Below are 16,966 nucleotides of genomic sequence, written 5' to 3'. Positions count from 1 at the left end.
CATGCACATGAATTTTAGCAAATGAATCTCCAGTAAACGAGTGGTTCATCCCGTCTGTTTATTGCCAGTGATTTTAAATAGTCTATCTGCCAATCAGAGCGCTTCTTTCTGCGGAACGCATCCAATAGGGGTCTCTCTCCTAAGATGGTCACTGATCCCATAAAAGAAATCAGTCTCAGCCAGCGATAGTGTCCTGCTCAAGGCAACAGACATGTCGGAATTTCTGGAAGACCCGTCTGTGCTCACTAAAGATAAGCTTAAAAGTGTACTGTTGGCCCATAACGTGGCTTTGCCGAACGGCGACCAGAGGAAGGACGTGTACGTGCAGCTGTACTTGAAGAATCTGACCGCGCAAAACAAAAAGAGCAGCGGCTCTCCAGATGTCTTCTCCAGCGACGAGGAACTCCCTCCAGCCCCCGTGGTCTCCAACAGGAGCCGCTCTGGCAGGGTGGGTTGGCTTATCTTCCTTGGTTTGGGGAAGCTTGCTTTGTTTTGGCTGTTGATATAAAATGCATCAAATGGAGCTGATGCAGTTCGCGGTATTGATTTATGCCGTGTATTTTCTAATAGTGTGTGTGTTGGAGTAAAGTTGGGAGGTTAATTAAAAGAGTAAATAAATGCGCGGTTTGCCCATGCACATGAAAACAAACCGGCATGGCGAACTTTTACTAATGGTGTCCGGTTCGTGACTGAATCGTTATTTTGAGTTGATTTTCTGTGAATCAGTTGAGCTAGAACACAAAACCGGTCTGAACGATTCGTTCGCGAAGTGTAGCACAAATCGTATTGGAAATGTGTTTACGAAAGAATTGTATCAGTTTTATCACACTCACGAATTAGTGTTGGGCTAAATCATTGCATTTTATTAAAACATGCAGTAAATACTTTCAGCTGATTGAAAATGTTTTACTATTGATTAATAAAATCCAAATTATAAGCTGAATCATATAGATGTTAGAAACCGGACATGGAATGACAATAAACGGCCTTAAAATATAATTTAAAAATAATTAATAAAAAAACACGTAGCCTATAAACATCAAGATGTGTTTATCACTTTATTTGAATGGATAGAACATGTAAATTTGAAACTCGTAATTACGCAGTGCTATAAAAGAATCGTTTTCAGAACCGGATTTTGTTCGAAAGAACCGATTCGAACTTCCTATCACTACGCGCTTAAATGCGTCACTATGATTCATTGATGAAGTTTCACTCAAGCGTTTACAAACTATACTGCTATCAGTCAAAATAATAAATGTATGACTTGCAGAAATTATAACGTCCGGGAAGTCTTGCAGTGCTAAATGTTATCTCAGTTACACATCTGTTTTAGGCGTGTCCATCAGGAAAAGTAGTAAAGATCCCACCTTGAATGAACACTTCAGTAAAGATTCATAATGTGGAAAATCGCTTCCCATAGTAAATGCACACGGATCTTAGTTTGGATTTCTTTTTGTATCTGAACCTGGTAATGTTACTGGTTATTGGCATTCTTGAATAATATTATACAGTGAAACAGAAACACCTGGTGTTTCTTAGAGAAGTGGGAGTGTTTCCTCCCTCCACCTCTATATTTGTTACTCGTTTTTAATACCCACAGCCATTTCATAAACCTATAATATGAACAGTGTGCACTTGAATTTTTTTATGCTTCCTAGTTAAATCTTTCTTCTATGAGGGTCTGTTGTTGCCATTATTAAGTCACTTTCCATAGTAAATACTGAATACTACAAGTTTCAAGATATTTCTGGATATTCAGCCAACTCGATTACCTCAACCCTCCACCCAGACAACTACACACAGTCATTTTATGTTATAGCAGAGATGTTTGATGTTAAAGGCACCTCTCTGTACTCCAGTGCCAGTGAATGAGTGCGGCCTGTCATTTTGAAATCTTCCTGTTCAGGCGTTTCCCTGTCATTAACCCCCTCTTCATCTTCACGGTCTGACAACATGTTTTTCTTTAGCAATAAAAAATGTCTATTGTAAATACTATTGTAAGTTGGTAAACAAATCTCTTAAATCGGGGATTTTCAGTGTTTTAGATGCCACAGACTCCCAAACTTTGTGCAAGGGACCCCCATCATTAAAGAGTTAGTTACCCTAAAAATGAAAATAATGTCATTTATTACTCCCCCTCGTGTCGTTCCACACCTGTAAGACCTTCGTTCATCTTCAGAACACAAATTAAGATATTTTTGATGAAATCCGATGGCTCAGTGAGGCCTCTATATACAGCAATGACATTTCCTCTCCCAAGATCCATAAAGGTACAAAAAACATATTTAAAACAATTCATGTGACTACAATGGTTCTACCTTAATATTATAAAGCGACAAGAATATTTTTTTGTGCCAAAAAAAACAAAATAACGACTTTTGAACAAAATAGTGATGGGCCGATTTCAAAACACTGCTTTACAAATCGAATCAGTGATTCGGAGCACCAAAGTCATGTGATTTCAGCAGTTTAGACTTTGATAGGAGATCCGAGTCACTGATTCGATTTGTAAGGTTCCGAAGCAGTGTTTTGAAATCGCACCATCACTATATTGTTGAAAAGTCGTTATTTTATTTTTTTTGGCACACAGAAATATTCTCGTCGCTTTATAAAATTAATATTGAACCACTGAAGTCGCATGAACTGTTTTAAATATGTTTTTAGTACCTTTATGGATCTTGAGGCTTTATTTATACTGTGAAAAAATAATATTATAAATATGTGGAAAATATTTCTTATACATTGTGATTTAAAAAAAAAATGTAGTTAGTTTAATCCTTTTTTTTTTTTTTTTTACATTAGACCTTCTAGCACTCATTTGCGGCCCCCTAGGGGTCCTCGGACCACATTTTGAAAATGCCTAACTTAAATGAATGAGCAGGAAGGTATAGGTCCAATAATTGTATTATAGTTTGAGAGCAGCACAAGGCTGTTTTCATAGTGGGTTTGGTCCCTTTATTGAGGAAATACTTTCTTGTGAAGAGGAATTTGTGCTTCGGCTGCCAGATGTGTGTGTGCTTTGCATTCCTCTTTGAAGTGTCTGTCTCTCAGATAGTAATTTTCAGAACCACATGACATGCACATCTCTGGTCTGTTTTTATTTGTGTCTACTTCATTCACAGCTTTTGTAAATGTGGGCCATAAATGTTTGATTTTATGTTCAGTTCAACCTCTTCAATGCACTGAGTTTATGGACCAGAGTTGGTCATGCTTTGGTGTTCAAATAAACTGGTTTAGAGGCTGTGCTGCGAAAGCCACAATTGGGCAAATTGTGGGTAACCAATAACATCATGCTTCATTATTACAAATTTCCAGAGAGCTGACATTAACATTGAACCATATGTGATGATTATATGCTTTTTGGTCCGGTGTGAACCCACAAGACTTTTTTGCTCAGGTCTCTTATACCCCTTTTCCACCAGAATAGTTTGCGTTCTGGAGCCAGAGCCTATTCTCGGGCAGGTGAACTGAAGCCTGTCGCAAACCAGTCACATGTTTCCACAGACTTGAGGAATGAACGCTGCTATGAGTTGTTTACCTAAATATAACAGTCTAAAAACACATCCTGGTGTTTGTGCAGGTAGTGCAGCACTTCTGTTTTGACGTTCACAGTACTGGGAGTGATTCTAGCGAATGGGCTCACATAAGCTCACATAAACGTTGTGCTGAATCCCCCCCCCCCCCGATGCTTCACGAAGCAGTGTTTTGAAATCGGCCATCAAGTCGTTATTTTGTTTTTTTTGGTGCTCCAAAAATATTCTCGTCGCTTTATAATATTAATATTGAACCACTGTACTCACATGAACCGATTTAAATATGTTTTTAGTACCTTTATGGATCTTGAGAGAGGAAGTGTCCATTGCTCCCTATGCAGGCCTCACGGAGCCATCGGATTTCAACTAAATATCTTAATTTGTGTTCTGAATATTAACGAAGGTCTTACGTGTGTGGACAGAATTTTCATTTTTGGATGAACTAACCCTTTAACCCCACACCTAATCCTAACCCCTCCCACACCTACTTCTAAACCTACCAATACTAGGGGGGTAATAATCTGGTATAGGGTGTTGAAATTCGGCACAACACCTGAACTCTCATCTGTCCTTTTTGGAGATAAATTGCAACTGAAACCGTTGATTCTCTCTCACGCTGGGTCTCTTTCGCACATAGTTTTATACAATTAGATATAAATATATAATATTTATTATATTAATAAGTCGTATTTACCAGAGTCCCGAGGTAACTACATGCGACGTTTTATTCGGAGCTGTTAACGTCCTCGGACTGGGAATTACGCATTTCTATAGGTGCGTTGAGGCCATATCGCGATTACTGTAACTATGAGATTCTGGCTCATAAAAAGCATTCACATCCTCTTAGAGTACCGTATTTACAGTTTGTAAACTGGGAGTTTTCTGAAAGCTCCCATATGGGCACTGTACCACCTGACTGCTCTAGATTTGGTAGTGGTGCCATAGAAATGCATAATTCTCAGTTCGTGGACGTAAACCGCTCCGAATATAAAATCACGTGTTGTCATCTCAAGATTACGGTAATTACGCAGTGGTGTGAACGCAGCATATGCCAACACTATCAGTGCGTAAATGAATCTGCAGCGGTCAGGTGGTACAGGTAGGAGCTCTCAGAATATTACCATCGCACAAGCTGTAATTACGAGCTCTATAAAGACGTGAACGCTTTTTCCATGCTGAAATTTCGTAATTACGGTAATTCTAACATGGCGTGAGACACTTTCCACATTGAATAACCAGCTCTGCAACAGCCCATAAAACTTCTCAAACCATAAATGTCAAAAAAGAAAAAGCTCAATCTGGCAAAAATGATTTGAAATAAAAAATCACTCCTATTATAATCAACAAATCTCGTTATGCCGTAAACTCCACCCACATTATTTCCTGCTTCCAATCATGATACTAATAATTTGGATAGTGTGATCGTGATGACCAAGAATGATGCTTGAGTGGCAATATGTAAGATTTGTTCAGCTGAAATATCTGGAGGTGGATTGTTGCCTTAGAACTTCACTATGACTGATTTAATTTATCACCTGAGAACGCAACACACTGAACAGCATACCAAGTTCAGTTACCAAGTTTAATTATCCAAAAAAAAAAATTCAGTTTTTTGGCTAAATGAAAATTTTATGAAATGAAAAGCCAAAATAAGGTTTTGGTCCCAAAAAATAATTGTTGAGTGTTGAAATGGTCATAATTTAGCTCTTCAGTCAGTAAGAACAAGCAACATTTCAGTGATAAAGGGACCAAATAAGTTTTGTCTGTGTCAAACCAATGTTGTTCACAGGCGCATGCTGAGTCTGACGCTGTAAAAACTTTATAAGTGTGAGGGGTGTTGTCTGTGGACCGAGGAAAGGTTTTTTTTTCTCTCCATCCTGCTGGAATGCTGTGATTTATGAAACGTTTTTTTGAGTCGGCAGCGTTCCAGATCAGCCCTAGTGAAGGCCCCTCACTGAAGCTCATACGCCTTCACAATCTCCTCGTTATACATTCTCTCCTTCTCCATTTCACTGTTTTTGCCATTTCTTCTCAGTCACATGGTTGCATTTGTGGAGAAGGGCTCAACTCCAGGGAATGTGGCTGGATTTGCATTGTTCATGCTTTGTCCCAGTCTGAAAGTTTGCGTTTATGCCTCCATTCCCTGATGGCATTATTGAATGTGTTTTGTTTTTGTTTTTTCACTTTTCATTTCAATGCTTAATTTAATCTTATTGGTTTATCAAAATTAACATTTGTTCTGGAGTTGCATGCTAGGCACATGTTTTCTTCACACAGCTTGTTTTTAAATCCTCTGAGCAGTTTCTGATGTGTTAATAGTGTATATAGTGTGGTATTATGTGCTGCGACGATTTAAAGAATGTACTCGCACTTCTTTTAAACTAGTTTGAGTTTCAGAGCAGTAGGGCTGTGATGGTGGTGAATTTTCTTTTTTTTTTTTTTTTTTCACTCCTGCAGTTCATCTATGTATCTGATTTAAGATACAAAATAAACATTGTGTGGTTTCTTGCCATCACGCTATTCAGTCATTTCTGGGAAAATGAGCAGCCCTCTCTCTTGTCTTTTAATTTTTTTGTATTTCTCCTGATATTCCAAACCAACTGACAATGACAGTAAAAGTTCAGGAAGAGCAATCTTGTCTTCTGCAAGAGCAAGGCATTCATATTTGATGTTTTGCATTGCCCGGGAAATTGAAACTGAATTACCGGTGTGTGAAGAATGCGCTACACAAATAAACTTGAGTTCTTTACCTTGCCTAATGAATACAAACCGTGTTAAAATCAAATATGAGGAGAGATGAAGACAAAAAAAACAAGAGAAGATATTTCTGAAGCCTGAGAACACCGTGTGACCAAGTAAAATTTGCTAATAAACTATTATATAGCCATATAGTTCAAGTACAATTGTCATTTTAACATTTTGTACTACAGCTCTGCAATGTGCATTCATTAAAAAATGTGACTTAAACTGAAAATGATAAACCACCATGAGTGATGATCACTATTGTAACAATAATGTGACCCTATTTTTCACAGAAAGCCACCAGAAAAACTGACAAAGTTCGTCCGGAGGATGTTGACGTCACTGAATTGAGCAACGAGGGTTTGAAAGACCTGTTGCTGAAGTATGGCCTGAATGCTGGACCCATTGTTGGTGAGCCGGTTTTGAGATTCAAACTCAATAATACAGTGTGAAGAGTAAATATTTGCAGATATTGTACATTTCCTTAGATTATACAGTGATCTCAAAAAATATTTGGACACTTAAGCCATACTTCGTCGTATTGGAAAACAAAATATCAAACCAAGTGCCATTTATGTTAAAGCCATAAAACACAACAAATACAAATAGAACACAAAATGGCATTTGTACATTTTTAACTGGTAAAACAATACATATATGGCTCAAAATGAACACTTTCTGTTTGTCAAATGTTTTTAGAAAATAGTTAATGTGTTTTCATGTTACATGCAAATATTCATGTTCATGCCTCATGCAATATAAAAAGCGGTATACGCAAAAAGTCTTGTCACTAAACCAGCAACTAAAAAAAAGGTTTATGTTTCTGGAATAATCATGATTGTCTCGTGGTGTTGCGTAAGGCTATCAGTTAATCATCGGTTTCACCAGGCATGCAGCTTTGCATGTTTTGCAACCCTGAATAATGTCCTTAAATGGATGTTGGAAAGTTCTTTCTCATGGCTTTTTATGAATAGGAGATTCAGCCTCTAATGAAACATTATATTTCAGCCATGAGGTTTGTCATGCTCTGAAGTACTTTACTGCTTTGACAAACACAAAACAATGTCTTCACATCAGCGTCCACTCGGAAGGTCTACGAGAAGAGGCTTCAGAAGCTGCTGGATCAGGGTCCTCCTGTGGCTGTGGCCCCTCCTTCAGAACCATCACAGACAGACGGCAGCCAGAACGGCAACACAGACTCGGACCATTACAGCGACAAGGAGGAAGGTAACAGATAAACAGATCCCTTTATTTGACCGTGTGATTTATAGAAATGAATACGCCAAAATGCTCTCTTTCATGTTCGTCAGAAACCGTAGCTCCAGCCCCTGTGTTTGTGCCCGAACCGGAAGTGGAGCCTGAACCCATCCCAGTTGTGGAGAGACCAGTCAGGAGCCGAGGGAAAACGCCAGTGACCAGCAGAACACGCAGTGGCCAGCACAACAAGGTGAGGATGAAATCTGTGCATTGTTTGCTCATGTTTTCGCCGACCTAGTTTGGATCTGATGTAAATGCCAAAATACATCTCAGTTAAATCAAAATATATATAATCTGTTTAACTGCAAGAAAGAAAATGGGATGTTGTGTGCTTAGTGGTTGATTTATGTCAATATGTAGAGAGCGAGGTGGCAGATATACGCTACCATTCAAAAGTTTGGGGTCAGTAAGATATTATAAAGATGTACTTAATTCAGAACGGAAGTATTAAATTGACCAAAAGTAATCAGACATTTATCATGTTACAAAAGATTTTAATTTCAAATAAATTCACTTGTTTGTGTTCTTTCTATTTAAGGAATCCTAAAGGTTTCCATAAAAATATTTAGCAGCATAACATTTTAAACATTGATTTAAGTCGGCAACTTAAAATGATTTCTGAAGGATCATGTGACACTGAAGACTGGAGTAATGATGATTAAAATTCAACTTTACCATCACAGGAATAAATTGGTTTTAAAATATATCAAAATAGAAAACGGTTGTTTTAAATTAATATTTCACAATAGTACTGTTTTTACTCAGGGTTTTTATGAGTTTTAAAAAATGTCTTAATTCACCCTCAAACAAAATAAGGCCTTGAAGTTTTAAATCAGAGCACAATTCATGAAGTCATGGCATTAAGTGTTGCTTGCACTGCAAAAAAAAATGATCTTCTTTGTTATTTTTGTCCTGGTTTCCATTACAAATATCTAAATATCTTTTAATCAAGATACATTTACTTGAGATGCAAAACAAAGTCTTGAAAAATAATACTAAATGGAGTTTAGTCTTTAAAACACAAACAAATGTCAGTCATGAGAATTTCCCTTTAAGTTTTCTGAACCCATTGGCAGATATTTGCACTTTATTTTGATCAGTTTCACAGAAAACAAGACTTAATATTTTGTCATTTTGTATCTCCAGTAAATTGCATCTTGATTTAAGGATCTTGAAACATTTGCACTTGAAGACAAAAATACTAAAGAAAAACATCGCTTTTTTTTTTGCATTGCGAACAGAAGGTACAGTAAGAGTTATTTCCATAATCTAGTGGTTGGGAGCAGAGGTATTCAAGCTACTTTTTTGAAGTGTTGCTCATTGTGTTTCTCCCTAGACATTTACACTTAGAATACATATTGACGTATTGTGTTCCCTTAAATTTATTCCTTAAATTTTCTTTAAGACCTTTTTAAGACTAAGTAAAGTTTACCTTCATAAAACCTGCAGAAACCCTGTTACTGTATTTCTGATCAAATAAATGCAGCCTTGGTGAGCAAAAGAGGCTTCTTTCAGAAACGTTAAGAATTCTTATCTCCTTTTTATATATCAGATATTGTTCGGATTATAAAATGTCTCATTCATCTTTTTAATTGTTTTTACTTTACTCAGAAGTACATCACATTACAGAAGTAAAATGGGTTAAAAATGTCATTTCACACACAATGACTTTAATGACAGGAATTGGACGCACAATATTTCTGAATACTTCACATAGTATTTGCTCAATTTACTTAAATATTTGAAAGCTAATTAGTTTATTATCCATTAATAAGTCTGGTGGTTGGTTTTTGAAATTGATACAGACAAACTACCACTTCAGATAAGCGAATACAGTTAATCTAAGGCTGATACACTCAAAAAATATCCCATCCAAGTTTCACAACCACATTGTAAATGAAGCTAAAGACTGAAGATATGAGGGTTCACATGATTTCAATTACAGCAAGCACCCACACTGTCTTGTATCCTTTGCTTTTTTTTTTTTTTTTTTTTTTTTTTTACTTTAGCTGGACTTGGCCCAGACTTTAATCCTCTTTTATCTTCTTATTCCCTTCCTTCCTCCAGACACACTTGGCTTCTCATTCCTGTGTGATTTTACTCAGTCTTGCATCTCTGTGTAAACTTGAACCTTTTTGTTTAGGTCACTTGTAAACAACTAGCCAGGAGGATACTCTCTTCAAAGACTTCTTTAAACCATTTAAACTTCTTTGTTCACATAAAAGCTGTTCAACTATTTATGCAGTGTATTAGTGTAAAGAATCGTTTTTTATCTCTAATACAAACAGTTTTTTTTCCCCATGTGACGTTCCCACCTGCATATTTTCCCACCATTATCTGTTAAGGGTTCAGCAGCACCACCTGCTGTAGAAGAAATCTGACCTACTTCAGGTGGTCACATGACTTGCTCCACATTTAAATGTTGTCATATCTACTGTCGAGATAAGCCATTTGCTTCTCTATGGAAAGTTCTGGATCTTTTGCTGTGATGTGTAGGAGGATGAGCAGGAGGAAGATTGGCCGGTTTTGAATGTTAAGAGAAAGCTGAAGAGATCTTCTCACAGGCTGGATCAGATGGTTCCCGCCAGCGACGACACCGTAACTCAATCTGTGGTTATGTTGTTAATGTACATCACCTGGTTTTGGGGTGTGGTAATGAAGTCAAAAAAACATTTTGGATCTGCACAATGCGTGTTTTGGTTTGCACATGGGTGTACAGTGGTTGGTTGAGCTCATATTTGTTTCACAAATAAGCCTAGGCCGTAACACACTTTGTTACTCAATTTTAAGCAAGGTTTGTGTGAATGTCTGGTGTTTTCAGGAGAACTCTGAGCTCTCATCTGCAGAGTACTTTCCTGTTTCCCAAGACAGGAGGAGAACAGGATATGTGGTAGGTGGCCTTGACACTAGCGTAGAGCTAATGGTCTAAATCAGGGATGGGCAACTTCAGTTCTAGAGGGCCACTGTCCTGTGTAGTTCCTACCCTAATCAAACACACTTAAACAAGCTAATGAATAAGTGTGTTCGACTTGAAGTGGCTTGAGAATGGCCCTGTTTACACCTACTGTTAAGATGCTTTTTGGTCAATCGGATCTGGTGTTTTAGCCTCTGTCCACTGTTGACCACTTCGGTCCTGATTTCTTCGAGGAGAGGGTCTATGGGCTGGCTTTCGTCTAATGGACAAAATAAGCTTGCAGTATTTACATATGAACGGCTGGAGATGGCGGAAAAACATACAAAGAGCATCAGTCTTCGTTTCTGCTCTGACAGTGAATGCGTGTTAGAAATGAGGAATGGGGAGAGAACATTGTGCTTGGTTTTTCATCTTCAAACCTAACTTGGGTCTTAAGCCAACAAAGTTTAAATCCCATCTGGCTAGCGCACTTCCCATAATGTTTACTCAAGTCAGCAGGTGTAGAGTAGGTGGTCTCTTGTGGCTGTTCGAATGCATTTGACCACATGAGCATTTCCACTATAAAAGCAATGGTCCCACTTTATATTAAGTGGCCTTAACTACTATGTACTTACATCAACAAATATATTGTATAGCAAATCACTTTTGTTGCTATTGAGGTGGGAGATGGGTAAGGTTAGGGAAAGCTTTGGTGGTATGGGTAGGTTTAAGGGTTGGGTCAACAGTGTAATTACAGATGTAATTACATGCAGGTGTTTTATAACTATAAATACAATGTAAAAACATGTATGTAGACAATAAGTTCATTGTATCAAATGATTAATTTAAATGTAAGTACATAGTAGTTAAGGCCACTTAATATAAAGTGGGACCAAAGCGATCCAGTCTAATGCATTTTTGACTACCTCTGGAAGTGGTCAAAAGTGGAAAAGCTCAAAACAACCCCATTTACACCTGTATTTAGCATCGTCCACTTCGATCCAGTTGACCAAAACTCATCTTAATTCCATCTGTAAACAGTGATTAGAAAGAAGACGGCTCCGTATGCCTTCAAAACGCTCTTCCGGTACTTTGATATACACTGATCGGTCTGCTCAGCACCACTTCAAGTCGAACACACCTAATGTCTTCAAGGATTACTAGAAAGCTACAGCCAGGTGATTTTAAAACCTAAAAGGCCAAGGCATTTGAGGATTAGGAAAATATAAAAGGCCTTTATTCACTCATGGCTTCAAGATTAAAAACGCGTACATACATCCGCACACCAACACGTTGCGCCTAATAATTCTTCATCAGGGTGTGGAAAACAGTCATGCTCGGAGTCCTCTTTTAAGATGATAAATTAGTCATATGATATGGTCACCTGATTAGTCATTAACAACACAATATATATATAATATATATTCAAAATCTACAAGCAGGTGCATTTTATCAAGGTTGGAGCTAAACTCTGCAGGACGGGACTGAAATTGCCCATCCTTGGTCTAAATGATTAGCCTGACCTCAAAAACCCGCTTCTATCCTCCTATTAAAGGCAGCAAGAAAAGAGCCCAGACCTTTGCTTACAGACAGGACATCAAAGCTCTCGTCTAAGACTGAATATCTGAAGCGACGCAGTGCACCAGTCCGCTCATTTCGACCTGATTTGAACGAGGCTCCCGCCACTGATAAGGTGTCTTTCTCCTTAAAAACCCTCAGTTTGATATGGAAAAAAATATTGACGTTCTCTGTGAAATTATTAATATTTCTAAATGGTTGAATTATCTCAGGGCCATTCTCGTCATGCAGCATCTTTCAAACTTTAATGTTAAATGTTTTGCATTAAGGAAGAATTTGCATTAATCTGTTTTCTCTTTTAAGTCTTTAATTAAATTTTTTAATAATCTAAAATATTAGGCAAAACATGATGGGGACATAGAAATGTACCACACTGTAAGAATAACCCATTGGCCATTTTTGGTATGAAAGTTTCTGCTTCATCTGTTTGTTTGGAAATCATATGTCTCGTAGGATTTCTTTGAGCACACATTAGTGAAGGAGGTGTCTGTTCCTCTGGTGAGGATAAAAGCACATCCTTTGGTAGGTCCAGAAGAAACATGAACATGAGGATGCAGGTCAAATTGTAGTGCCACAGTGTTTCTTATGGTGTCCTGTTAAAGGCAGTGCCAAAGGAACCCAAACCCTCAAAGCGCTCCTCCATGTCTGCGGCTGACTGGTCAGAAACACTAAAACATCACAACTCTTCTTACCAGTCCACCATATCCAGTTTACATGGTGCCAGTCCTGTTGACAAGGTGCTAAAGCTCTCTTTCATAAATCACTTAACTTGACTATGAGAGCAGCACGTTTAGTAGCATTAAAAGTTTGTTGTTTGGATCATTCATATTTCTTTTGTGGTTTCTCTGTAGTTTGATGAGAATGCCGCTGACATCATTTCCCCTCCAATTAGACCGTCCAATCGAGAGCCACTAATTTCCCTTCTTAACACTGCTTGCATTGAGGTGATCATATGCACATTTACTTCATGGTCCATCTAATCAGTCTACGCATATTTATGCAACATAAAGTGTCTAAATTTAAATGTTCAGGTTGATGGCCAGGGTATGCAGGACATCCTGAGCTGTAGATCTGCGAGCCGTACTCCTGTGGTAGGTCTCACAGCTATGCAAGGATGGTTCATAACTGTATTAAACATTAATTTGTGTAGCTCATGAGTTTGTTTCTTCTCTGAAGGCTCAGGAAATCCAATCTGTCTCTGTATCGAAGTTCTCAAAGCCTCATTTGTGTCAGAACAAACCTTCCAAACCCTTGATAGACATGAGGTCCCATCTTTCACCTTCCTGCGATGGCCAAAGAGATGTTTTCCCATCACACTCAGTTTCTTATAGGGATTCCAGTGTGGCTCCAGAGGACTCTATTCCTGTCTCGTATGACCTTTCCCAGGTTTGCTGTTGATAGTTGTTCATTTGTGGACATTTGGTTTTTACATGGACCACTCTTAAAAATAAAGGTTCTTTATTGACAGTGGAACCTTTCCATTGGACAGAAGGTTCTTTATAGTGGAAAAGGGTTCTTTAGATGTTCTTCACACTAAAAAAAATGATTTTTTTTTAAGAACTGTTGACTGATTCTTTAAGGAACCCAAAATGGTTCTTGTATGGCATTGCTGCAAAACGCCCATTTTGGAACCTTTATTTTGAGTGTATTAGGTTTTATTTACAATGCTACATGAATTTCTAGTTATCAGGGTCATCAATAAAGCCTAAAAGCCATATATTACATTGGTGGTTTATCAGGGGAGCTGTGGCTCACCAGAAACCCAGCCCAAGACAAGACAGTCCAAAATCACTCCTTTCCTTTCCCAAATCACTTCTGTCCGAGGACTTGATGGCAGCCAGACACCAAAGAAGGAGACGGTAATTTCATGAGCTGTATGTTGTGTCTCCACTGGTGTATAATGTTGAGGAAACTTGGTGGGATTCACTTGGGTCATACAAGGTTGTGGTGTTATATAATGTTTTTCTTTCTTTTGTTTATAAAATGACAGCTGAAAACTTTGATCTTCTGAATTGAAGATCTTGCAAGGCTTTGTGTTCTTTCCGGCCTCAGTGTTCACATCATTGTGGTTCTTGTCTTTGTGCGCAGGTGGAAAAGGTGTCGGCCATTGATCAGACCCCAAGGACGGTAGAGAGAGATGTGCTAAAAGAGATCTTTCCCAATGAAAACCTCAGCACTCCCACTGGAATCAGGTATGGAGGGGAAGATGTTTCAAGCATTCACACTGAACAAACACCAGGAAACATTAAGAAGAAAAATTCTTCTTGCTTTCTAACTTAAAGGGATAATTCTGTCATTTGCTCTCCCTCATGTTGTTCCAAAGATCTGCTTGGTTACAAACATTCTAAAATAACTATTTTAACTTGACACGGCACATTAAAAATACGACACTGAGTGATTAACTCCCATCAAGCCAGTCTTGTTGAAAATAGTCTGCGCTCTTATTTTGATAACTATGGTACAAAAAAAAGATGAGCTTTGAGGTGTTTTTCATTCAAGGAGTCTTCAGCAATACCGTCTTTCAATCAGATAACACAAGGAAACATTTCTTACGAAACCATATGAGAATTCTCAAGAATTTTTGAAGAAATGCACTTAGACTTTTATGAAAAAGTGTGTGTGTGTGACCCTTGTTGTTGAGACCCGTTTTTAAAAATCTAGTTTAAAATACATGTGCCAAGTTCTTAGAAATGTACTCTGTTGGTTTAATTTGGAAAACAATTTTTAAGCAGTTTACAACAAAATATGCCAAACTACATAGGGTTTTCTTTTCAGATAGTTGATAATCTTTTAAATTAATGAATCTAAACCAAAAATATTTTGTTTTTTGGAAATCTAAAAATTGTCTATACACAAACAACATAGTGAAAGATTCTGTGCTGCAAAAAATATAAATATTAAAAGGATTTTTGCATTTTGTCTTCTATTTTAGTATTATTGCCTTGTTTTTAGTAAAAAGTGTAAACCTTTGTAAAAACAAGAAATATTATCTATCTTGAATGAAGTATATTTTTCGAATGCGTTTTTAGTGCCACTTGTCGCCGACCAATCAAAGGAGCAGCTGGCCGGCCCCTGGGAGAGACATGGCTGGATGAATCCCGTCTCCGTTATACAGAGTTCAGAGAAAGCAGCTCGTCTTCCTACAAAGAGACCCGATCTGTTCCACGTGTGGCCGCCGTCCCTCTAGCCGCTTCCAAGCCTGCGGCGCCCCCTGCTGTGAAGACCAGAGCGCGGCGCAGCCTGCCGGTGTGGGTGCAGCTTCTGCTGCTGAGTGCGGTCGCTGGATTCCTGTTCTTTGTCTACCAGGCCATGGAGACTAATGAGGTCGGACTCTTCAAGCAGAGCGGGGCAGATGATGGCACTAGCAAATGAACGTCATGCAGTTTACCCAAGTCTTTGCCCTCTTTATCATACTCGGACTCAGCCAGTGCTTCTCTCTGTTGATTCAACAGCCGTGGACTTTTACCTGAGATCTTTATATATTCATACAAAGACTTGAAACTCACAGATTTTGCATTGTTTTCTCTGCTATATATATTTCTCTTTGAGATGAACTGGTTTAGAGGAATGAAACCTGGTTTTAATTTTAAAAATCACTTTTCTTGCCTTTTGTATGTTTGTCTTGTTTTGTGTTTTCTTTCTAATTTTACAGATTAATAGTGGTGCTGTCCATAAATGGAAGTCTAATTGAGTCGAAGTGCTGAAGGATTTGGCTAAAAACACTTTTGTTTGCAAACTACATTTAGTGTCTACTTGTGACAATATTTTTGCATTTATTTTCACATGTAGCTCTTTAAAGGTGCCGTATCCATCTTATCGTTGATGTAGTATTTATGTACCTGTTGTTGAAATACAAATATTTTCAATAAACTGTTTTGCAATGTATTGTGGAAGATAACGCTATTTTACTATTTTTATTATAGTTTTAATCATTTCATGTTTGTTATTACAGTATCTCGGAATCACAAGTGGCTTTATAAAGCATAACATTTCAGCAACTTGAACAGCGTAATACCACCAACTGAAAGAGATGTTCTGTCAAAGCTTGTATTTGTTTGCTAAAATTTGAAATATATACACTATAAATTGTCGCTATTAAAATTTAAATGACTTTTTTCTTTTTAAGTATGACTTTGAAACAGAATTTGGGTTAAAGGGATAGTTCACCCAAAAATGAAAATTGTCGTCATTTACTCATCCTCAAGTTGTTTCAAACCTGTATAAATTTCTTTGTTCTGCTGAACACAAAGGTAGATATTTTGAAGAATGTTGGTAACAAAACAGTTGATGGACCATTTTTTTTTTTTTTTTTTTTTTTTCCTCCCAATGATGAAATGATGCCCCACATCTGTGGTTACAAACATTCTTTAAAATATCTTTGTGTTCAGCAAGAACAAAGAAGTTTATACAGATTTGGAGCAACTTGAGGGGGAGGAAATGACAGAATTTTCATTTTTGGTTGAACCGTCCCTTTAATAAACATCATAAGATCCTGATAAATACTTGATATATTACATTGGTAGAACTGGACAAGGAGTAAAATGCCCATCATTATGCCGTTTTCTCTGCTTTTACCATTTAATATTTCTGAATCTGTATTTATTTTACGTTATAAGGTGCTGAGAGGATTCAGGTACTTTTTATGTGTATGACAGAATATGGTTTAATAAAGCATTTTGCCTTGTATCATCTACATTTCAGTTGGCTTTTTTTTTATTATTTTTTTTTTAAGTGTGTCTGTATGTTTGACCTAAAATATTTTCTGTAATAAATGTGTTGTCTTTAAGGTTTGCATTGCAGTTCTTCACAGAGGCACTGGAAATTCTGACCTCCCTTTGATCTTGTATAGGTAAGGAGGATATAACTGTGCAAGGCTCTATGCTCTGGTCCAGGAATAGACTGTCTCATTGAGTTTAATCGCCTTACACCCCCACTGCTCTGCGTAATAAGCTCACACACG

The 16,966-nt window shown here is 37.7% G+C and overlaps 1 protein-coding gene across 1 annotated transcript; it reads left to right on the top strand.

Moving 5' to 3' along the window:
* Positions 1–160: 160 nt before the first annotated feature.
* On the top strand, positions 161–16,212 carry tmpoa (thymopoietin a). Its single transcript, XM_067392278.1, is given in 15 exon segments — positions 161–448; positions 6,572–6,689; positions 7,356–7,505; positions 7,589–7,725; positions 10,032–10,133; positions 10,357–10,425; positions 11,984–12,121; positions 12,460–12,528; positions 12,609–12,743; positions 12,858–12,950; positions 13,038–13,097; positions 13,183–13,392; positions 13,746–13,880; positions 14,095–14,198; positions 15,036–16,212. Coding segments are annotated over 15 exon segments (2,100 nt in total). The 5' UTR covers positions 161–211; the 3' UTR covers positions 15,379–16,212.
* The last annotated feature ends 754 nt before the right edge of the window (positions 16,213–16,966 follow it).

This window comes from Chanodichthys erythropterus, chromosome 8 (assembly GCF_024489055.1).
Source record: "Chanodichthys erythropterus isolate Z2021 chromosome 8, ASM2448905v1, whole genome shotgun sequence".
Lineage (NCBI taxonomy): Eukaryota > Metazoa > Chordata > Actinopteri > Cypriniformes > Xenocyprididae > Chanodichthys > Chanodichthys erythropterus.
Note: the sequence above shows the minus strand (reverse complement) of the source record. Positions and strands in the feature narration are given on the sequence as shown.